This window comes from Felis catus, chromosome E2 (assembly GCF_018350175.1).
Source record: "Felis catus isolate Fca126 chromosome E2, F.catus_Fca126_mat1.0, whole genome shotgun sequence".
NCBI lineage: Eukaryota > Metazoa > Chordata > Mammalia > Carnivora > Felidae > Felis > Felis catus.
Genome location: NC_058382.1, coordinates 38,114,034 through 38,139,161, shown reverse-complemented (window position 1 = coordinate 38,139,161; position 25,128 = coordinate 38,114,034). Strand labels below are relative to the sequence as shown.

Sequence of the window (25,128 nt, the reverse complement as noted above, 5' to 3'; positions counted from 1 at the left end):
AGAGTCTTGGAAGTAGGATTTCTGGTCTTCAGAGCAATGAGGACTTTAGTAACAGGAGGACTGTTTCATGTGTCTGAACAGCTTGCTGCAGGGCACAGCAGAAGTTTAGTAATTGGATGTTATCAAAAATGGTCTACAGATCTGTAAATATAAAGGTAACTTCAAAAGTGACTTTCAGCGTGTTACACATTACATCTTTCTGTGCTGAAATTAGCGTAATATTTTATGTTGGGCAACAATGAATATCCCCATGGGCAGCCGGTGTGATTATACAGCAAATTGGAAAGAACATTCACATAGACTCCCTCATATCCCGATGTAAATTTGCTCCAAATATATGCTTGGTAAACATACAGTTGAATAAGTTTTATATCTCAGAAGAGTCTCGAAGAGGGATCACTTCTTCTTCTGGGAACTCTTTGACTCATTTAAAAGATTGTACATTTCGCAGCAAAATGGATATTTTTGTCTTTTCCATCACTGTCCTGTTAATATCTGTAGATGTGCTCAGAACAAAGAAAGTACCCAATAAATATTTGCTGAATAGGTCAGTAAATGAATGGAAGTTGTGCAGTGCTCAGTGTCTTGTTTTGTTTTGTTTTTTTCCTAAGGTCTGTATCACTTCTCAGTACCAGAAGATGTGGTTCTTGGCACTGCGATAGGAAGGGTAAAGGCCAACGATCAAGATATTGGCGAAAATGCACAGTCATCCTACGACATCATTGATGGAGATGGAACAGCGCTCTTTGAAATCACTTCTGATGCCCAGGCCCAGGATGGTATTATAAGGCTAAGAAAGGTAAGCTAAGGAAGATTTTGTTCGTCTTCCAAAGACGTCTTTGAAACTTGAGTTTTGAAGTTGACAGGGGTTGAGCGGACTTCCTGACATAATCTTAGGATTGGTAGAGGTTTAACTTCTTCAGTTGTGAAAAAGCAGAGTCCTTTTTGCACCTCATAACCTTGGCCCCAGTTTCCCTTTCAGCTAACTGGGGGGCAACCAGTTACCATGGTGGTGTTGGTAGCATCCCATCTCACCCATTATTTCCCCTCATCTATGTCTCAGTGTTCTTCCCTAAGCCAAAGGAATTGTCTCACTTCCTTTGCAGAGCACCCTCGTCACAAAGGGAAGTCAACACTCAAAAGGTCACCCTCAAGCAATGAAGGACATAGATTGGTAGACAGTTCTTATTCATTGAAGACATTATTCTGAGGCATATTGTCTATGGTTCTTAAGAGGATTCCCAGTAGGAAAAAGATTAAGATGCCCAGAGAGGTGGCAAGTTCAGTGGCCTTTAATCCTTCCCTATAGAACTCTCCCCATTTCCACACTCCTGCTTCCTGGAATATCTGCACAAAATATATTGAAGATTCCCAAGTTTTTATTGCAGGCTCTACTTTCAGAGAAACTCAAGGACAGACAAAACAGTCAGCCTGAGTTGTTCTGGTCAGCTCTAGCACTAGAAGGGCAGGGCCAACCCTCCTACCATTGGTTACTCCAAACCATGCATCAAAGGTCCAAGCATTATGGTAAACGAAGCTCCTCTTGGCCTTGCTTCCGGGTGTGGGGCTACCACGAGAGAAAGAAACATCTAGATGAGTAGTACAGATAATGTATGGCTATTGTATCTGCATTTGCCAGCAGCCATTTCTTTTGTGATAGATGTGAAAAATTCTGTACAGTAGCTTCTGAATTTATTTATCATCATGACACCTACATTCATAAAAAAATATGTAGAATGCATTTCATTATCTTATGGGCATGGACTTTGCAAGGGAAAATATCCTTTTATCCTCATCATGAGTATTTTTTTCAATACTGTTTTTTGAATCTTTTTCACAAAACAGTACAAATTAATTTTAATTAGATGTGTGTGTTCATGAATAAGAATATAAATGGCAGAGCACACTGTGGGGAGCCTGTCTTGATCAGCATTATATTCATGTGGCTCCAAGCTTGCTATCTAATTCTCTCCATCATGTTACACAAGAACGTGATTCCAACGGCCATGCTCTCAAAATCCCCCCTTGGAGAGATAGTAAGATTATGAACATGGAGTTTCCTGGACATACTTTTTATACAAAATCAATGAATTTTTTTTTAATTAATTTCAAGCGGAAAAAAAAAAGGCTGCATTTATTTTAACTCTGTTCGGAACAACACTAGCTTTCTACCTGGCTTGAGTTTAGGTTAAGAGTTGGAAAGTATTTAAAAACTCATGTTTAAAATAGAATACAGTATAATTATGCTTGAGTCAATTATTGAATAACCCAGAGCCACATTTTCTTTAGCTAATGATTCCTAATGTCATTTTTATTGTTATTATTAACTGCCATCCTTTGCTACCATAAGGTGCTTTTATAAACTGAAGCAGTTAGCCGTGTGTTATAGTTTTATTCACTGTTATTCATAAACGTGGAACTATATACTACATGTTTTGACACTGAGAAACCCATGTATTTTCATGGAGAGAGCAATATGTAGGGAGTCATATTTCTATAATTCGTGGGTCTCCTGTTTGATAAGATCCTAAGGACACTAGGGATGTGTTTGGATACATTGTCATTATGTTGAACTAAGAAATAAACAGAACATAATCTGCTACACTTAACAGTGTTTGTGAGGAATTTGAAATTGCAAAATAGTTACAATAGGGGTGATTGGCAAATTTTTGCAATTGCTGATGTTGAATCGTCTATTCGTGGCCACGTGTGCCTAGGAATTTCAGAATAGACAGGGAAGTGACTATATGCCTTGTTTACTAGAAAATATTTCCCCCAAAAGCCGAGTCCCATTAGAACTGAATTCAAGTAGAAAGATCGACCCCAATTTTGAAATAAAGATACATCTTTAAGCTTATACAGGAGTTCTGAAAGAGTTCCCTAATGCCAGCTTGTCTTCTGATTTATTTTTTTAAAAATCTGCATTGCAGATTGTGAAGAATTGCACCTCACACCTAAATTGTCTCTCTGAACTTTGACAGACGTTTATTCATGAAATCTGAAATATTACGAGTTGACAAGAATTGCAATGTAAGGAATCTGACACAGATTGGCTTCTGAGTATTTAGGGGAACTAAATATTTTACCTAACTCTCTTCACCTAGGTCATTAGCTGAAGTCGTAGGGGCTTTTAAGGAATGAGATATTAATATGTCAGAAGTATTGTCAGTAATGGAGCAGTGAGGTAATTTCAAATTGCTTTTAAGTGGTTGGTGGAGGCACAGCCAGACCTAGTTATCTATATATATACTGCTCTCGCCCTTCCTTCTTCTAAATATAAACACTGATAAATATGTATCTGCATACATATTTCTTTATATGCCCACCTGCTTCAGAGCCCAGAACTTATAATAGAGACCTTCTAAGAATACCCTAAAAAATAATAAACCTCATTTTAGCCACATGATCAGTAGAGCAGCGGTGATTTTAGAAGCGAAATCAGAAAACACTCTTTGTTGGGATTAGTGCTAAATTATGCTTTATAATGTCTCCTTGGACTAAACAATGATTATTTCTAGTTCTTTACATTTCACACACTGTTGCAGAAATGATAAAATATTCTTCCCAGATAGAGATTGTGTTCGATGCCGCCTTATCTCCTACCAGCAGAGGCCCGATTAACTGGCTGATTGGTATTCAGGTCGTGCCACCACTAGTAAAATTTTATTATGACTCTGAAGTGAAATTTTGATGGCACAATTCATGACTGTGAATATTTTGTGAATTCCAAGTGAAATGAGCAAAACAAAACAAAACAATAGGAGATTAGATTCACTGAGCTTGTATAATAAACAGATATCAATAAATGCCTGTAAAATTTACAGGTTGAATCTGAGGGAATGGAGAGTGATCCCATTAAGGCTCGCAAATGGGCTTAAATGCACATAACTATCATCCATCAGCATTATACTCATTTGTTCTTGCTGCTGTGGTCATTAGCGGGAAACATTCATCTTTGTCATTTCTTAACAGCCTCTGGACTTTGAGACCAAAAAATCCTATACGCTGAAGGTAGAGGCAGCCAATGTCCATATTGACCCACGTTTCAGCGGCAGGGGGCCCTTTAAAGACACGGCGACAGTCAAAATTGTTGTTGAGGATGCTGACGAGCCTCCTGTCTTCTCTTCACCTACTTACCTCCTCGAAGTTCATGAAAATGCTGCTCTAAACTCCGTGATTGGGCAAGTGACTGCTCGTGACCCTGATATCACCTCTAGTCCTATAAGGTATTCCTTTTATCATTTTTTTAATGTTTATTTTTGAGACAAAGAGAGAAAGGGTGTGAGCTGGGGAGGGACAGAGAGAGAGAGAGGGAGACACAGAATCTGAAGCAGGATCCAGCATCTGAGCTGTCAGCACAGAGCCCGATGCAGGGCGCGGACTCACAAGGGGTGAGATCATGACCTGAGCGGAAGTCGGATGCTTAACCGACTGAGCCACCCAGGCGCCCCAGGTATTTCCTTTTTAAAAGGCATAGGGGCTACAGCAAAGGACAAGCACATCAGTACAGAATGCAATTATGTGTACATTCTTTGTGGCTGCCTTTGGTAATTAGCTCACGTGGCTGAGGGATTTTGGTCAGCACAATGTCTGCATGTGTGTGTGCACGTACGTGCCCAGGCACACATGTTCACACACACCTACTAAGAGCTACATGCAATACCCAGAGCCAGGAATAACAAGATGAATGAAGCCATTGCAGCTTTCAGAGAACTCAGTGAAAATACAAAATTGCATTTTTTTTCTAGTATTGGGCAAGTATTGCTGGTTTGTCTTCTTTCTCTTCTGACAGTTACAGTGAACTATATATATAAGAACTTGAGAGACATGAGACCACTGCCTCATTCAGTTCATTAAGAGGCCCTTATCTTATTTGTGTCATTAGTGTTTGGCTTTGAAATTGTCTTCTTATCACTTCATGGGCATTTCTGATAGGTCAGCATATCTGGATTGGCCCCTTTTAGACAAAATCTTTCTTTGCCATTAAACAAAAAAAAATCTTTTGTTTATATTTTTCCTGCTCAGAATTTTTTCCCAAGATGAAACAATTCATTTGTTTTTTAATGTTTATTTATTTTTGGAAGAGAGAGCGAGAGCGAGAGGGAGAGAGAGAGATAGAGACAGACAGAGAGACCATGAGTGAGGGAGGAGCAGAGAGAAAGGGAGACACAGAATTGGAAGCAGGCACCAGGCTCTATGCTGTCAGCACAGAGCCCGACGTGGGGCTCGAACCTACAAACCATGAGATCATGACCTGAGCTGAAGTCGGATGTTTAACCAACTGAGCCACCCAGGTGCCCCAAGATGAAACAATTCTTTATTAAAGTTTTTCTGCTTTTTTTAGAAATGAGGCTCAATTCCATTTTTTTTGTTATTGTTGTTGAACTGTGTACATCTTTTCTCTTTTGCCATTCATCTACATGACACTACAGGTGCTGAAGCTACATAACATGAACACTGAAAATCTATAACATGTAAACTGGCTAATGATGTGCTTGAGTATAGATTTCAAATATTGTCTTAGAAAGCTTGTTGGAAGAGAAAGAGAGAAAGAGGGGGGAGGGAGAGACAAGCAGGGAGAGAGGGAGAGGTGGGGAGAGGGAGGAATACAGTCTTAAAGAATTGTCCTTTTATTCTGGGAGTTAGATGTCAGTTCATCCCATCTCATTGAATGGATATATTTTCAACTAGTTTAATCACAGAAACTCTGGATAAGTGAGCTTTCTGCAAGTTTTATCTATTCACTTTTTTTTTATGTATTAAATTTCCATTACTCACAAGGGCACTGAAACTGTGAGGCTACAAGTGAAACTCACAGAATAGTCGGTGCCCCAAATAGTTTGGGCAAAAAATAATTCTTTTCAGATCCAGAAAAGCTGGTTTTAATGCAAGCCACTTCAAAACTCAGGATAATGAAGAGGGTTTCCCAAAAGGATACAAAAAAAAGAAAATTCCCTCAAAAGAGCCCAATCTCTGAGAAGATAAAATCCCACCTGGGGATTTGAAAAATGGTCAGGTGTCCATTCTCAGTTCTGAAGAAGTTCAACAAGCTATAGCCATACAGGATGTCCATAGTTGCCTAAGAGAATTGTATCTCTCAAAGGGCCAAGTGTTGAAAACAAGGGAAAAATGTATCCCGAGAAATAAATGTGCATGGTCATTCATTTTCTGACTACATATTGAAGTTATGAAATGGCTCTGTATTGCGATGCCAATATATAAATACAGGCCATATTTGTTAAATATTCTGTCCTGTTTCATGTTTTTACTACTTTTCCTCTGAAAGAACACAGAAAAGAGCAGTTGCCTCTTGCCTCACATCTCCAAACATGACACAGAATGAAGGGAGAACTGAATGATGGGGCCAGTTTTAACCCTTGATTTTACACGATTTCTGTGCTTTTTAGCAAGGAACATACAAGGGCTCAGGAGTATGCCAAGTCAGGGGCCCTTACAGACAAGGGGGTTTCAGATATTGGGGCAATCACATATAAACCCCAAACATGGAATCCATAGTGGCAGTGGGAACACACTTCCAATGCAGAGATATGCTCTTAATCAGCTAGGAGAAGGTCTGAAGAACTGTTCATGCCACAGTGACAGGAACCTCAAATTGGCAGAACTGATTAAAAATCCAGGTTTATGGTTGCCCACATATTTTTGCACATTCTGTTATCTATCCATATGCTGATGCAAACGTGGAGATTTACTGACACCAACTCCCGGTTCCCAGGGAATCAAATGATGATTATCACTGTAGTTAACTGTTACTGTTATTGCTGTTGTTATTTTTATTATTACCACTGCTTTGAAAGGCAGGTGTAGAGGAAGCTTGAAGCTGGTTAGCAACAACTGTCTGGTTTAGAAGTGTTTTGTTTTCAGGCAAGCTAAAGGAGATTAGAGGCCATGTTACCTGGAGAGATGGACAGATAAGATACCACCTGATGACACTGACCTCTGTGCCTCTGATAGATTTCAGGCAAGCGCTTATTCCTTGGCATCTATGGTCCCACCCAAAGAAGGGGAGAATACTGTTTCAAAGCATTTTACAACAGGGCTTTGATGAGTGATTCAGAAGGCAAGCCCCCCTCAGTGTGCATGGAGGTGGATTGGATGCATGGGATGGGAATGTAAGAATCATCAACTGCATTTTTCAGCACTTTTTCTGCTTTTCTGTACTTGTTCCCCTCCCCCCCTGCTCATTTCATTGTGTTATGGAGAGCAGCTCTCCTCTCTCTTTGCACAATTGGTTAATTTGAGTAGAAAATTAAATTTTCTGACTAGCCAGAGCAATGCATGGTTCCTTCTGAGTCTAGCAGACAGATTTAGACCCATTTAACCTTTTTAAACAGAACTAGAGGACATGGATATTCAGGGAATTACTCAGTGACAAATAGCTATGCATTATTGTCTCTTTAGAACTGTTGTATTTTATATGCTGACAAGAAGGTACCCATCTTTTAGAGGAATGTTTACTTTGACATACAGTAAGAAAGAGGCCTTTTTATGGCATTTGCTGTGTTTAAAAACTCAGTTGTTTATTGGTTGGTCAACTTCCCGTAAGACTCAACTTCTTTCTAGAGCACATCATCAAGTTGAAAATATCATGTATTTTAAAATTCTTATACCTAAACCTGTACTTTTTAAAATTTATTTTATTAATTTAAATCCAAATTAGTTAACATATAGTTTAATAATGATTTCAGGAATAGAATTTAGTGTTTCATCGCTTACATATAACACCCAGTGCTCATCCCAGCAAGTGCCCTCCTTAATGCCCATTGCCCATTTAGCCCATCCCCTGACCCAACACCCTACCAACAACCCTCAAGTTCTCTGTATTTAAGAGTCTCTGTGGTTTGTCTCCCTCTATATTTTTATCTTATTTTTGTTTCCCTTCGTCTATCTTCATCTGTTGTGTTTTTTAACTTCCACATATGAATGCAATCATGATATTTGTGTTTCTCTCACTGACTTATTTTTCTTAGCATAATGTACTCTAGTTCCATCCACATTGTTGCAAATGGCAATATTTTTGATCTTTGATCTTTGAGTACAATTCCATTGAATGTATATACCACATCTTCTTTATCCATTAATCAGTCTATTTGGGCTCTTTCCATACTTTGGCTATTGTCAACAGTGCTGCTATAAACATTGGGGTGCATGTGCCCCTTCAAATCAGCATTTTTTTTATTTTTGGATAAATACCTAGTAGTGCAGTTGCTGGGTCATAGAGTAGTTCTAGTTTTAATTTTTTTTTTAGAGTTTATTTTTAAGAGAGACAGAACATGAGCAGAGGAGGGGCAGAGGGAGAAGAAGGAGACACAGAATCTGAAGCAGGCTCCAGGCTCTGAGCTGTCAGCACAGAGCCTGACATGGGGCTCGAACTCGGGAACGGCCAGATCATGGCCAAGGCCAAAGTCAGATGCTTAACCAACTGAGCCACCCAGGTGCCCCACTAGTTTTAATTTTTTGAGGAACATCCATACTGTTTTCCAGAGTGGCTGCACCAGTACCTAAACCTGTGTCTGTAACTACATTCGTATCTGTATCTTTGTCTATGCCCTTTCAGGGGAAAGTAGACAGTGGCATGGAGGGTCTTACCTTGTCCCTGCCAGGAACATTAATTAAATACTTGCTACTCTTTTCAATACTGAATGTCTCTGAGTAATATTGAATGAAGTCGGGTAAATTATTTATATTTAAAAAGGTGATACATTTTGAGCTTACATTTTGAGCAGTCCTATCATTACTACTTCCTCCAGCAGCTGGTCTCTGGAATTCTCTTAGACTCAGTTTCCTCATATGTATTTTGGGTTAATATCATGTCCCTCACAGGGTAACTGAAATAATTAAGTTATTAAATTTAAAAAATATAGTAGCTACTAGCATTACCAGTTAATAAAGCCACCATCGATTTCATGTCCTAAACACAAATTAAAAATCCAGTATTTGTGCTCTTGGGTGGCTCAGTCGGTTAAGCGTCTGACTTCAGCTCATGTCATGGTCTCATGGTTAGTGAGTTGGAGACCCTCACTGGGGTCTGCACTAACACACAGAGCTTCCTTCAGATCCTCTGTCTCCCTTTCTCTCTTCCCCCTGTCCCCCGTGTGTGCCTGCGCGCGCTCTCTCTCTCTCTCTCTCTCAAGAATAAACATTTTTTTTTAACTCTGGTACTTACATAAGCAGAGTTTCCTCTACAAATGGTTGCTGCACTGTGCAGAATTACCTGTTTTTCCTTTAACAGTTAGCTGCTAAATCGTCTAACCTCAGTTAGTGTAAAATGCCCCTGCTACTGCAGTGAGTATTGTTACTGGTGAGTGCTTAATATGTGACAAGGATGTGCTAAGTATACTCATTTCATTCCCTAACACCTCTGTGATAGAACATACATTCTCATTATCGCAAACTGATGAGGAAACTGCAGATAAAAAGCCTCAATTGCTGAGTATCACACAAATACTGTAGTGGAACTATGAAGCATACCTGGGTTTTCCTGACAACGCAGTGCCTATCCTCTGTCCCTCTGCCTCACTCTATCCCTGAGATCTCTGTGACTTCACCCATGTCTCTGCCTGCTGGAACAGCCGAGCAGGACCAATTTTAATTGAAATAATAAACTGTGCATTCTCTAAATGGCCTCATTCCATTCAGGATGCATACCAACAAGGAAGGAAGATAGACCAGGTCTGTGGCATTAATCAGAGCATGGGTGGAATGCTCTTTGCTCCTCAGCCCTACCCCTTTGTATGAGTTTTGTTACTGTTGGCTGTAAACACAATCGTGATGATGGAGGTAAAAGAAGAAATGATGTTCTAACAATAACATAAATGAAACATGGTGTAAGTTACTATTGTGTACCAATTCACTTTAATTCTCACAAAAGTTGCTGTAAAGTCATCAGTGTGATTCTAGTTTTATGGAGAAGGAAGCTGAGTCTCTGAAAAAGTTCCCTCTGTGTGTGTTAGGGATTGCAGGGCCAGGATTTAAACCTAAATTTATTCTTACCATTGACTACTATGTCTGTGCATGCTTCTGGCATCTTTCATGAGGAGTAGGCTGATGACATCTCATATTTACTGAGTCCATACTTAGTGACAGACACTCTGAAATGCTGTTATGTGCAGTCAACTGTTTATGTAAGGTAAAAATTCTTAGCACCGGGTAGGTGTGAAATTCTAAGTCAGTGCCTTCATGTAAACCCTCTATGGTTCGTTTTTCCCTTTAAATAAATTTATGAGACGTGTGTATTTGATGTTACCACTGTGTTGAGATGACATGTGTCTGGGGTTGTTAGTAGTTGCTTCCTGTTTCTTTCAGAGCCTTCACCTTGGGTAAGACTACATGAACTCCTTAAATTAGAAGTAGGGATAATGGCCATTCAGCAGGCAGAGTAGACGGACACCTGATCATGGTAGGCACAGTGCTCTGTTGTCACAAGTCCTCTCCCGAAAATAAGTGCCCACTCAACACAAGAGATTACATTTTTAGTTCCTACTTGTACTTGGGCATTTTTATAATTCACTGTCGTTATCCAGCTTGCTGTTAATGAGCTCTTTTCCTGAAAACACTCCTTACAATCCTGATGCCCAGTGATGCAAAAGTGGAAATATTTCATTCAGTAGAGAACCTGGCATTAATTTGGAGAGTAGACTGTGTATTGATTGACTCCTCAGTCTTGCAATAAATTCCATTTTAGGGAAGGACCTATTTTTTGTTTGTTTGTTTTTATTTATTATTATTACTATTATTTTTTTGGTGATAACACTTTACATGATTTCTGTCTTTTAACAGATTTTTAAGTGCACAATACAGTATTGTTAACTGTAAGTACAGTATTGTAGAGCTTATCTCCAGAATTTATTCATCCTGTGTAACTGAAAGTTTATATCCATTAATTAGAGGCTCCCCATTTCCCCCTTCCACCAGCCCCTCGCAACCACCATTTGATGCTTCTATGAATTTGACTCTTTCGGATTGTCTCCCATAAGTGGAATCATGTGGTACTTAATGTTTCTGTCATTAGCTTATTTCACTTAGCATAATGGCCTCCATGTTCACCTATGACATGGCATATTACACAATTTCCTTTCTTTTTTCAATGTTTATTTATTCTTGAGAGAGAGAGAGAGAGAGAGAGAGGGAGTGAGAGAGTGCTCGAGGGAGGAGGGGCAGAGACAGAGAGGGAGACACAGAATCCGAAGCAGGCTCCAGGCTCTGAGCGGTCAGCACAGAGCCCGATGTGGGGCTTGAACCCACGAATGGTGAGATGATGACCCGAGCCAAAGTTGGATGCCCAACCAACTGAGCCACCCAGGCACCCCTACACAATTTCCTTTTTTAAGGCTGAATATTACTCTGTTCTATCAACATACCATGTTTTCTTTATTCATTCATCTGTTGATGGTCATTTAGGTTGTTTCTATATCTTGGTTATTATAAAGAGTGCTACAGTGAGCATAGGATACTAATATCTTTTAAGATCCTGGTTTCAATTGTTTTGGACAAATGCCCAGAAGTGAGATTGCTGGATCATATGGTAATTCTATTTAAATCATTTTTTTAAAACTCCCATACTGTTTTCCATAGAGGCTGCACTTCTTTGCATTCTAACCACCTGTGTGCAAGGATCTAGTGCAAGGACCGAGTTTTCTTAAAATAATTAAAATTTGGCCATTTCATTCCTGCACACTCTTAGCCAGATAAAAGCTTGATTGTGTCCCACATCAAAAATACCAACCCTTCCAAATCATTGTTCCAAAACAAATCTCACTATACTTGCTAATTCAACTAATACTACTTAATGCATCTATTAAGTCATATTTTCATTTAGTCAGATAGTCATTTATCCATTCAGTCACACACAGACTATATATACATTTTCGTATACATATACGTATGTGTATATATATATATATGTGTCATATATAGAATTTATTTATTTTACTAGGGGATTTCTGTAAAGATAGAGCCCCTGTCCCATGGACCTTATTCTGTAGTAGAGAGGCTGGCTAAATAGCCATGAAAAACCCAATTTTCACATTTATCTAATTAGATACATGTTTTCTAAAAATGATGAATAAGGATGGATTCTGGAATGTTAGGGTCACACGAAGGAAGAAGTGTCCTCATTTCATAATGGATTTGAATAGAAACAGCCATATACATCCAATGATGCTAAGGTGGAAATATCTCACACTGTAGAAAGCCCTATATTAATTTGAATGTTTTTTTTTTTCTTTTATCCTCTCTCTCTCTCTGTAAAGAAATGCTTTGGGTAAAAAAGGAATCCTTTTTTCTCCTTAGAGGAGTAATAAATAATATGTGATGCAGAGACCTTAGAATCCTGGGACCAGCAGCACCAGATAATATTATTTATTAAAGCAGTTAGAGCAACCAGTGGAGCAATTAGAGGCAAAAAGCTGAAAACTTGTAGATGGAATTTTTGATACTCAAAATGCATGCGAGAAAATGTTAAAATGGTTTCTTTAGGCATAATAACAAAAGCTAGAATGAAATTAAGCAGTGAGAAAGAAACAGTTGGAGTTCACCGAAATATAATAACTGATTCATAACTAAGGGGTTTATTTCATTATAAGTGGCTCTAAATAGCATCTTCACTTGCAGTTGGCTCAAAATTGCATCTTCCTATAAATTTTCCATATAGAGGCTGCAAACCAGTGTTTAGCAAAACATATTTTATAATAGAAAAGTACCTGTATGCCTGTTAAACTTGAAAAATAGACATACACTGCCTTTCTCTGACAACAGCATCTCCCTAACTGTACCCTAAGGGACACTATCGGGATCAAAGACATTGTGGCCACATTGATTTGAACTCAAGTTCCTTTGCACTAGGATTCCACAGGTGTGTTAATTAGCCAAAGCGCATTGCACTTTTTAAGAAGGAGAAAATGTAAGCAGCACACATTCAGTCTTTGAACTTTGTGTAGTTTTGCAGAATATCCGGAGCATATGATGGAAGACAGGACCCTGAAGCTCCTGTACTGGTCTGTGCTCTAGATTCTAATGCACTGAGCATTGCGAGTTTCACGATACTTATCCTTCTGGGTGTAACAGGCGGTTTATCTTCTTATGACTGTATGAGTCTCCCTCCTCCCAAGAGCTGCCCTTTTTTTTTCTTTAGGACCTACTTAAAGGAGGACTCATGACTTTTAGCGAATACTTTTACTCTATTACCGTAGGCCTGCAGTCAATAAACTATAACCTGTGTGCTAAATCTGGTCTACCACCTTTTTTTGAAGTTTTATTAGAACACAACCACCCTTATTCTTTTATGCCCTATGACTGCAGAGTTGAGTAGCTGTGACAGAGATAGTATGGCCAGCAGAGCCTAAAATACTTACTTTACAGAAATTTTTTTTTTTTTTTTTTTTTTTTTTTTTTTTTTTTGCCAAACCCTACCCTGGACTGATAGCAGTTTGGATTTTCATCAGTAATTTGAACAGTTGGCTCCTGTATAATTCTGGGATCTTACTCTGTCTCAGAAAGTCCCTAAAGATAAAATACATACATATATATATATACATGTAAAAAATTATATATAAAATATATAATAGTTTATATATTTTATATATATTTTTATATATATATAAATATTTATAAATATATATATATATATATATATATATATATATATATATATATAATAGCAGCCAAAGAAATTCTTTATGTTAGACTATGTGATGGGAGTTGACTTTGTCCATTTTTGTCTGAGAGCCCTCGGGACATTGGTTCTCATGGGATCCATGGCCATGTATTCTCATGTTGACTGTGCCAGAAATGACTAGTTTTGTTTAGTGTAGCTTTGGAGCCGATCCCCATAACTACCATACAAGCTGTGAAAGGGCATCCTGAGAAATGGTGTGATGCTTACCTGCTTGGAGCGGGGAATTTACTTGTTTTTTGCATGAGTTTATTAAAAAAATAGATTTTTTTCCTCCATTCTCCAGACCTCAGTAATAAGTATAATATAGGGTTTTTAGAAGTGTGACTGGTGACTGCCTTAGCCAAATACTGGTGTCTTCATTTCAGTGTCTTGGTAAATTCTCTGATTTCAGCAGTATTTTTCTGTCTAAAAGCATGAGATCCCCTAAAAAGAGAAATTAACTTGTAATAGACTTGCTACTGTAGTGTGCTAACAGACTCTAACATGTATTCTCCAATATGAGACTAGATAGTCACCAAGTGATACTGGAAATAATCTGTGGATCTTTATTCATGACTATTTACCATATTAGTATAGTGCCCTTCACATGTATCTCATTCACACTTCATTACATTAACTCTATGAGTGACATGTATCCTATTTCCATTAAACAACTTGTTGCAAGTTGTTTTCCCTGGGAGTAGATGCATTGGAAGTACAAGATGTTTATTAGGGATCAGCACCTGTGAATGGAAGGAGACAAAAGCAGGATAAGCAGGGGAGAAATCGAATGGCATTGCAGTCCTGGCAAAAGACCCAATCCAGTGGGTCTTTCTGGGATGAGTGTTAACCATCAGAGAAATGCATCATCCCTCTGCTTGTGTCATCTCCAGATGAACTCTGGAGTGTAGGTTCTCTGCAAAGGATCCAGATTCTAAGGAGTGGATAGCTGAAGGGTGTCTACTGGACCTCCCCACACAGCCCAGGCTTCCTTCCTCGAAGGGATATCTGCACAGCATATCTTCATGTCAGCCGTGGATAAGAGCACTAAACATCTTTATTCGTGAAGTAATTTGACTAAATTCATACTGCTAGCCATGTAGCTCCCAAATCCATGTTGCCACCACACTACAGTGTCTTCCTTTAGGCAAATGTGTATTTGTTCTGCATTTTGAGATGCAAACACCAAAGTGGCAGATTGGTTAGCTGAAATGTTATCAGTGTAGTATGGCAATAGTTATCCAAAACTATGAAGCTGCATGTATTTATAAAATATTTTATAAAATATGAGTGATCTAAGTGGTAAAAATAGCTTAAGAATCTAGAGACAGGAAAAAAAAATGGAAAATGCTGATCTTGGGTTTAAAAAGTTTGTGTTTTTTTGTTTTTGTTTTTGTTTTCTGATGGGTAAAGTCTTTGTCTTCTCTAGGGAACAAATTTGATAATAATGTTTATATTCTGAGAGAAACAAAGATGCCTGTGTAGGCTGAGCAATGTTATCTAATATTGTTACTCTCATAAAGCAAAATAAATCCTCTATTTTGCATCCCAACAAAGGGAGATTGACATGCTTATCTGATGTTCAAATATTTATGGGAGTCATTTCAACCAAGCCTTTAGTTTTCCTTATATTTCTACATTCTGATTTGACACAAGGTATTATACAACCTTGCTTTTGATAAAGGACAATCAGATTTGACTTAGTGTTGCAAAGGGAAACATAATATTGCATATTTTAGAAGAGAACACGCTAAAAATGGAGAAATGTCATCTCCATCCATCTATCAAAAGTTTATTGGTTCTATTCTATGTGTCTGGAGCCAGCTTGTTGGGGAGCAGAGTGGTTCAAGTTGAAGTGCCTTCCAAATGGGCTTCTAGATTCAAATCAAGTTTTGGGATAGTCTGCTGAGAGGTGTAGCTTCACAGTAAATAAGATTTAGGAAAGTCCTTAAGAAGGATCAGAGTTAGGGAAAATATATTTAATGGTGCAAAAGACAGCAATAGATCTAAATGTCCCTGTGAAGACAATAGGACAGAGCAGGTATGGAAAGGGAGCAGGCCCCAAAGTATGGTGAAGTGTGGGAGATATGCTCACTGGAAAAAGAAAAAGCCTGTCTAGATCACCTGTATTAAATATCACGTGCATGATATTGGGCTTTGCACTTGCTTAAATGTACAAGATTAAGTTAGACAATGCGGGCAGGCATTGTGCTTAAAGATGGGTATTTTTAGTGGAAAATATTTTTCCCCCTAGACAAATTACATCTGCCTGACACTGGAATAGTGTGCTTATATTAGTACTATTGTATATCACATAGGTAAACATGCTATTGCAATGTAAATTCATTTCCAGCCCTTAAGATTTAACAGGCCACATCTTGTCCACCTATTAATACCTATCATTTAGCATAAATCCTTAGCATTTATTAAATGATCCAGAATTTACTAAATGTCTAATTAAAATTCCAATATATATACAATTTTATGCATTAAAAACACCTGCTTTATTATAGTTAATATTTAAAATATATTTGTATTATTTCTTGGGTGTGCATGTTTTTAATAAATACTTTTTTCTTTTGTACAGTAAGTGATTTTGACCAAAATTGGACAGATATATAATCATCCTTATAGCTTTCCAACATTTATTGTCAGATACTATGGTCAGGATTTTATACTTACTATCTCAGTAACTTTATGACCGAGGAAGAATGTGTATTATCTTAATTTTACAACCATAGACATTGAGAGTCAGGACAATTTCTATGGGCTCCTCCAGTCATTTATATAGAGGATTAAGTAAGAATTTAATACGCGGGGTTACCAGAGAAGCTGAAAATTAGGAAGACCACAATAAATACATTAAATATATTACTCAATCTTAATTCTGGGTATGGTCCTATGGTCCAGACTGATACAAAATGAGTACTTTTTTTTTTTTTTAAATTTCACGCCATCTCTGTTTTATTGTTAATGTAGCCTCATTAACTTTCAGTATCCTTTCATATAAAGAAAAGTCATTATTGGCATGATTGGAAGCCCCCAGAAGACATTTAACAGAGTTAAAGAATGTTCTCCACTTTTAGATTTCCCCTGAGAAGAGGAAAAGGCTGTGAGCCTTTCTTAAGGGTATTTCTTCAATATTCTTCCACCTCCTTTAGTTCCCATATCCAAACAATTACCATGTTATGTTTATTTTACTTTCTAAGCTCAAGCACCATCATCTCTAATGTGAGTAGTTGCAAAAGTCCCATTTGCCAGTCTCTTATGCCTTGATATTCACACAGCTGCCAAAATGATCATTAACTCAGTTTAGAGCTGTGTGTTGACCAATAGGTTAGCCACTGGTCACACGTGGATCTTTGAATTGGAATAGAATTACTTTAAACTTCATAAAATACACATTTCTATTCCTCAGTTATACTTGCAGGATTTCACGGGCTAAACAGCCACATGTAGCTAGGGGTCACCATATTGGATGGCTCAGAGCATATTTCTACATCACAAAAAGATCTACGAAATTCAGCTGTGTTTTAGATCATATCACTCTCCTTCTCTATTTTTTCAAGTGGCTTCCCATTTCCTACAGGTGAAAAAAAAAATCTTTCATACAGTTTCCAAGGTCTTTCATGATGTATTCCCTGAGGCCCTTCCCCTGTTGAGTCTTGAACTTCAACCACACCATCCTCTGTTAAGGTCTTCAAGCACACTATTCCTAACTCAGACTTTTCGTATTTGCTTCTTCTTTTGATGTGAAGATTTTTGTAATATTTTATGTATCTCAGCCCTTTTCTTTTTTTCTTCATGAACCTATGACTGTAAGTTTTGAAAAAACTTATTTACTTTCATTGTCTTTCTTTACCTATAGACTCAGTGACATGAGGACGAGGCCATGTAAGGGCCAAGATGGAAGAAAGGATGGGAAAGAAAAGACAGAATTCTCATCTGTCAGACCTGAGCTCTCCCCACACTAATCTAGTCCTTTAATTTTATAGTTTCCTAAACAAATCCAAACTCTCAAGATTTTCTGTGTGCATTTTTTTTATGCTGAGGATGCTGTCCTTACATATTTCACCTGGAAAAATCCTGCTCATTCTTCCTGTCCTTAAAGAGATACTATATCCTCTTAGTGTCATCTCTGGCCACCCCTCCCCCTTTCCCAGGCAAATTTGGACTTACTGCGATGTGACTTCATTACGGAGCTTGCTACTTTTCATTGTAAACAATGCAAAGGTCACACCAGTACATCTAAGAGGAGAGTCTCTATTCAAACATTTAGCTTCTTCCCTAAAAGAAGTAGCCACTAAAACTTTACTGAAATTAAAAAAAACATAAAAATAAAAACTTATATTTAATACCTTCATATTGTGTAAAAATGTATTCTACTTTTTTCATATATTTGCTATAATATCATATTTAGAATGTTGAGTTATGAATGATTATTTCGATGACTCAGGGATAAAATTAGAATTTCTCCAAAGACATTATGTAAATATGGAAGAATTAACCATGAATCAAATTTACCTGAGATTTACTTTAAGTAATTCTCTTTTTTGTTGTTGTTTGTGTTTTGGTTCTGCAGCTACAGAAAGTTACACATGAGACTATGGCTTTAGGCTGCTATTTTCCCAAGGTATAAGTGGGATAAACTATAAAACAAAACGCATGCTCAAAAAATGAAACCTCATATGAACTGACAGAATTGAAATCTGAGATTTCTATACTTGACCCTAAATAAAGTAAAAGATACCTGAGATTGATTGGGTTGGGTGGATCTGCTTCACTCTTTAGGTGAAAACAGGAAGTCGAAATACTACAACATTATGTCTGTCTCCATATGGACACCAAAAAACCAGAATCTTTCAAATATTCTGTTGTTACTTAAAAATACCTAGATATTTGGCAGAGTGTGTTCTAGAAATAATGATAAATACTCAGTGTAAAACCATTTTTAAAAAGTGTGAGGAAATTTAAAATTTTTATGTTTTTATATATTTTTGAGAGAGAGAGAGAGAGAGAGAGAGAGAGAGAGAGAGAGAGAGAGAGAGAAAGAGAAAGAGAAAATGAGTAGGGGAAGGGGAGAGAGGGAGGGAGGGAGGGGAATATACAGAATCTGAAGCAGGCTCCAGGCTTTGAGCTGTCAGAACAGAGCCCGTGCGGGGCTGGAACTCACAAGCCGTGAGATCATGACCTGAGCCAAAGTCATATGCTTAACCAACTGAGCCACCCAGGGGCCCCAAAAAGTGTGAGGAAATTTAGAATGTGTTATCTAATTTCAGATTCACCTAATCTTTAAAAGAAGGCAATCATATTGTTCTCATTTTTAGATGAAGAAAGTGAGTATTGGTTATATAAATTGGCTTAGCAGAGAAGTTAAGAACGGGAGGGCCATTCCCTGGAAAAATCATCACGTGTTTCACAAATATTATAGTGGCAGGTCGCCTGGGTAGCTCAGTGGGTTGAGTGTCCGACTTCAGCTCAGGTCATGATCTCGCAGTACGCGAGTTCGAGCCCCGCGTCAGGCTCTGTGCTGACAGCTCAGAGCCTGGAGCCTGCTTCAGATTCTCTGTCTTCCTCTCTCTGCCCCTCACCCGCTCACACTCTTTCTCTCTCTCTCTCTCAAAAATAAACAAACATTTAAAAATAATTTAAAAAACCTAAATATTATAGTGAAAGAATATAGTCCAGAATAACTTTTTTAAGAAACTTCTTATCAGTTTATCTGATTGCTAATATAATCAGTGTAGCTGGTTTTTCACACTGCACAATTAAACCTGCACATTTGGCTCATGTTGCACTGAAGTCATTGGGAGTGAAAAGAAAAGTCTCCTTGACTTTAGGAACTTAGTTCTAAAAGTCCTGAAAGTGTTCTTAACATTGTTACAGACCAAGAAGCGGTAAACTGAATAGGGGATAGAGGTTCACTGTACATAGTGTTAGGGGTGGGATGGGGAAGAGGAGGTGGGAGATGCTTTAAATGGATATGCACCTATAATACTTGCATATTGAAAACAAAATACACATACACATGTGGAATTTTGCGCCACAAGCTGGTATGAAATATAAATAGTTGAGCTGTGTTAATTGAGGAAACATATTACATGTTTCAGGTAAACATTGTTATTTAATATTAGTGGTGGCAGCAATGCAGAATAGGGTTCCTTTTCCCAGCACAGTGATATCCAGTGGTCTATCTGGATCTACTCTCAGCCGCTGCACCAATGGTATCTTCTTATATTTACTTCTCTCTGTAAGCCACTCTTAATTGGGTAAACTGGTGACATCAATTTGTGTTCATGGTCAGAATGATGTATGTTAAAGTAGAGTCTCCAAACAAGGTGCTATGCATCTAGGTAGGAATTTTCTTGCCTCTATAGCTTTAATTTCACAAAGTAAGGTGATGAAGCTTTCACCATTTACTTCTAAGACATACTACTATAGGTTACAGAAACAGTAGTATTGAAGCAAACCAGGAAATTTGTTAGAATAAAACGAGAGAGTTTAAACAGGGCTTCTAAAACATATTCATTGTACTCGATGGAGAATGTGTATTTCCAAAACTTCCGTCATTAGAATTGATGTTAACATGACCCAAGGAGCCCATTTTGTCACATGCCACTTCCCACTGTGTTAATAAGAATTCTTTTCCTTCTTACTGTGGCAGGAAGATGGCTCTCCAAAGTATATTCTGTTCTTCTCAGAACGAGATCTTTTCTCTAACACATTTTAAGTAATTCTGCATAGGAACAGCAAATCCAATACATGCAAAATTTTGAGAAATTAGAGTGGAGACTTGAATACTGGAGATACAGATCCTATGACTTTTAAGATACAAATTAGAAGGCATTGAACTTTTTGGTAGATTTAGGAACCAAAATAATTCTTTCTTATTTTTTATTTCTTTCCTGTCCCATTTATTGCTTTCCCTTGTATTTATTTCTTTAGCACCCTATTTCACATATAATCATAACCTATGCTTGATACATGTTTGTGCATCTTGCCTACAACCAGTCATTGAGTAACTACAGTGCAAAATCTAACCAATGTGATATTGTAATATATGAATCAAAAATGTCCCCTTGTCCTAAAAAAGTGAAAGTCTGGAAAATGTTTAGCTACAGAAAATGGAACATCCGTAAGGAAAAGAATGACTCAGAAGCCTTGAAGAGGGATCTGTATGGATGAGGTGTGTGCTGAGAAACCCAGTATAGCCTTTCATGTCATCACTCAGAGTCTGTGCTCCATGGAGGTACTCAGACTAGCAGGTAGTTTGAAAGAGGTGAAGATGGGAATAGACAAATATTACCAAGGGTTTTGCAATATCTTTCTAGTGTCATTTGTGAAGTTCTGTCATTCCTAAGACTACTAAAAGATGTGAATGATAGCCCTTATTTATATATTTCCATTTCTAGAAATTTATGTCCACAGTTACTCTCGGCTTGAAGGCATCTCTTACAGATTGAAAAACTGGCTCATCATTTATTTTATTACTCATTTATTTATTTGCCTAATGTGAGTCATGTATCAACTCATTTACTGCAAAGCACCATTCTGTGAAGAAGATATTCTCTCCTATTTATAGACAAGACTGTGAGATTATGAATAGTACATGATTTCAGGGAGATTCCACTGAAGGTTCTCTGGTTTCTCTGATTATACTTCTCTGTGCTGCTATTCAGAAAGACACTGGGAATCCCAGAAGACAGAGTGGCTTAAGGATCTACTTCCCAGGTATCTAGCCCCAATCATGACATTCTGAGAATTTACACAGTACACTGGATCCTAATATTCCAGTCATTCCTCCAGGTTTGTTTTCTTAACCCATTCTGTTTTTCTTTGAAATGATTTTCTGTTAACTGACTTAAGGAAAGAGCCTATAGTAGAGTTTCGTGTTTAAGTATTGCCCTTTATTGCTGCTGTTGTAGCTGTATGACAGAGTGGCATGAGAGGGAGGGGAGGGGAGGCTGCGAGGCAATGCAGTGGATGGTGGCAGCTTAGAGGACTGGAGGAAAGCAAGGTGAGCCTTTGCAGCTAGAGGTGCAGTGCTGTGGCTCTCGTGTGTGTGCTTGGGGTGGGGGTGGGTGGTGGCCTGAGTGTCTTCTGAGAACATTCCTAAACATGGCATGCTTTCAGTTTTTAAATGTAATCTTTAGTTGTGGAATAAGTTTTAAAAATATGTTAAAATGCAATCAGTTTTAACTATGGTTAAGAAAGATCATGTTACTCAACAGTAATACAAAATTGAATGTGTCCACTAAATCTGTGGACCTGCAGTGGTGACTTCACGAGACAGAGATTTTGGTCAGAAAAGTTGGTGGAAAAATAAACATCTGAAATGGTGCCAGACATGCCGGTTTCATTCCCCATTCCCCCACACTTGCTTTTCCTTCTCAGCTTTATTTTTAATCACTTAAACTGGCATCCTCTATGTTTCCTTCTACGGATAGGAAAATCCAGATGAACTTGTTGAGGGACAGAGAACCAAGGAGTGAAATGGATGCTACCTTGGGCCTGAGAAGGGACTAGGGAATCATCAGGAGAAACTTATTATCATGTCCAGATAAGTAATGATAAGATTACAGATTTTTAAATAATAGATTTACTGAGCAATTATTATGTGTCAGGCACGGTAGTAAGTGCTTTATATGCAGTACCTCATTTAAAACTCACAAAACCCATTATAATTCCCAATTTACACATTAAGTAACAAAGACCCAGATAGACTAATAGCATGAGTAAATCACATCTATGTAAATGGTGAAATTAAGCCATGAACTGAGGCAGTCAGACTGGGACCCAGGTTCTTTACGATGAGATTATTATTTTTTTAAGTTTTTTCATTTATTTTGAGACAGCATGAGCAGGGGAGGGGCAGAGAGAGAGGGAGAGAGAGAATCCCAGGTAGGCTCTGTGCCATCAGCAGGTAGAGCCTGATGTGGGGCTTGATCTCATGAACAGCAAGATTATGACCTGAGCAGAGATCAAGAGTCAGATGCTTAACCAACTAAGCCACCCAGGTGCCCCACGATGAGATTATTAATGCATATGGAGCCTATGGTCTGGGACTCTCCTGGTAGTCTTAATGTAAACAACCAGAAACTCAGGCCATGCCCTTAAACAACAGAGCAGAAAAAAGTTTGCTAGAAAACAAAAGTGGATTAAAAACCTATCAGGAGGTCTATAAAGAAGATGGGAGATGGAGAATTCTTATTCCCTGGCTTTCCAGCGAGGTCTAACCCCTTGTCATCTGATTTAATAAATCATATTTCTTTAGATATATTTCAATATATGGAATTATATATATATTATAATACTATATATACTATAAAATACTATGTGTTATATAATATATAATAGTATATATTATATTAGGATGTATATATACACACATATATGTATATATATGCATATATATATGCACACATATATGTATATATATGTATATATATATACACACATATACACACACACATATATATAGGCATTTGTAAGATGTTAAATCAGTGTGTTCTAAAATAAGAAAAATAATCACAATTTTGGGTTCAGAAAATTGAGTGCAAAGGTGTCATTCAATGATGTCACTATCATACAAATGATAGTAGAGTCTTGATCCCTGATACTTAGTGGGCAGCACACACGTATTGACAAAGTATGCCACACTTATCATCTCCTCTAGTCCTCGCAAGAATCCTATTATCCAGTATTAATATCACCCCTACTTTATATATGAATAAGGTAAGCCCTTCCTGTAGCTGGTGCACACATAGACTTCAGAGTGAATCAAACATGAATATTCATTCTGGCTCTGCTGTTCACTAGTTATGTTGCTTAAAATGTCCTCTAAGGGTTTCATTTTTCCCTTCTTCATTCTATAAGAAACCAAAGAGAAGGGACACCTGAGTGGCTCCATAGGTTAAGCATCCAACTCTTGATTTCAGCTCAGGTCATGATCTCATGGTTCGTGAGTTTGAGTCCCATGTTGGTCTCTGTGCTGACCATATGCAACATGCTGGGATTCTCTCTCTCTTCTCTCTTTGCTCCTCCCCTGCACTCACTGGCTGTGCTCTCTCTCTCTTTCTCAAACAAACAAACAAACAAAAAGAAACTGAAGATTAGCGGACAGAAGAAGGAAGGAGCATCTAGCACTGTGCTTGGTCCACATTTGGTGTTTAATGCATGCTTGTTGACTATGTTGAATCAGGACTTCTAGGTTGTTTAGCAGTTCTTGGGAGCCTTTATCATAAAGTCAACCAGGCAGATGTGTGAAATATCTACATAGGCAGCAAGGGGCATCTTTAAATAGTTGAGGTAGACTTTAAACTGAATTTAAACAAAGTCATTTTTCCCCCATCAAGTTCCTCCCATTGTGTAATCTTGTAATATTATGACATTCTCACCTGTGATCGTACTAAAGGGCTGTATTTATAGCCTATTTTATAAATTCTTATGACTCACCCCATAAAGTCTGTCATGAACTAGAACTTTAAAAAATGAGAAAAATATCTCTGCCTCTGTTAGAGTTAAGAAACTTAAATGACACCCAAAAGTTTTTCCAGTTTTATGCTATTTATAAACTGCTAAGAAAGGGGCGTTCTCTACCACCTTCTAAGTAGGAAAGTTTATTAAATTTTTGTGCAATCAGACATGGTGATTACGGTGAGGAGGATGATGATAATGATAAACATATCTCTAGCACTTTTAGAACATATCTTTAGAGACTGATTGATGCTTTATTTTTAGTCTGCAACCATATTTGACCAGTGAAAAAATCAAGGCTCAGTGAAGATGAATTATCCCAGAAACAGCAATACATAAATAATAGAGACAGAATAGCCATCTTCTCATTGCACCCTCATTGGTGGAGAACAGAGAGAGATCCTGTGTCTACTCCATTTTGTATAAAGCCATTAATCCCATCAGACCTAATCTAACCCTATTTACCCCTCAATGTCCTCATTTCCAAATGCTATCATATTGGGAGTTAGGATGTTAACCTCTGAATTTGGGGGCAGCACAAGCATTCAGTCTACAACACCCTCTTTTCAGTCTCCATTCCATCCTGTTTTAGTTTATTTCACTCTTTATTTATGGGTTAATTTTTCTAACTATGTCTTATGTTCCTTAAGACTTTTATCTTATTGAATTCAACATTCTATAACCAAAACACAGATCTTGGTGTATAAAGAGGATAGCAATAAATGTTGTAAAAATCATAATTACTATATTATCTTGATGCCTAGTATCCCTTAGAAGCAGTTGGTTCTAGATACAAAATACCTTAGCGGCACCTGCGTGGTTGAGTCGGTTAAGCTAACAGCTCTTGGTCTTGGCTCAGGTCATGATCTCACAGTTCATGGGTTCAAGCCTCACATCGGGATCTGCACTGAGAGCACGGGGCCTGCTTGGGATTCTGTCTCTTCCTCTCTCTATCCCTCCCCCACTCATTCTCTTTCTCT

The 25,128-nt window shown here is 37.9% G+C and overlaps 1 protein-coding gene across 7 annotated transcripts in view; it reads left to right on the top strand.

Moving 5' to 3' along the window:
* Positions 1-25,128, top strand: part of CDH8 (cadherin 8) — a 362,718-nt gene that overhangs the window by 196,845 nt on the left and 140,745 nt on the right. For all 7 annotated transcript variants that reach the window (XM_023244993.2, XM_019819837.3, XM_023244991.2 and 4 more), the window contains 2 exons: positions 612-799; positions 3,973-4,226. In XM_023244993.2, coding sequence (XP_023100761.1) covers positions 612-799; positions 3,973-4,226 — 442 coding nt within the window. The remainder of the gene's footprint in view (positions 1-611; positions 800-3,972; positions 4,227-25,128) is intronic.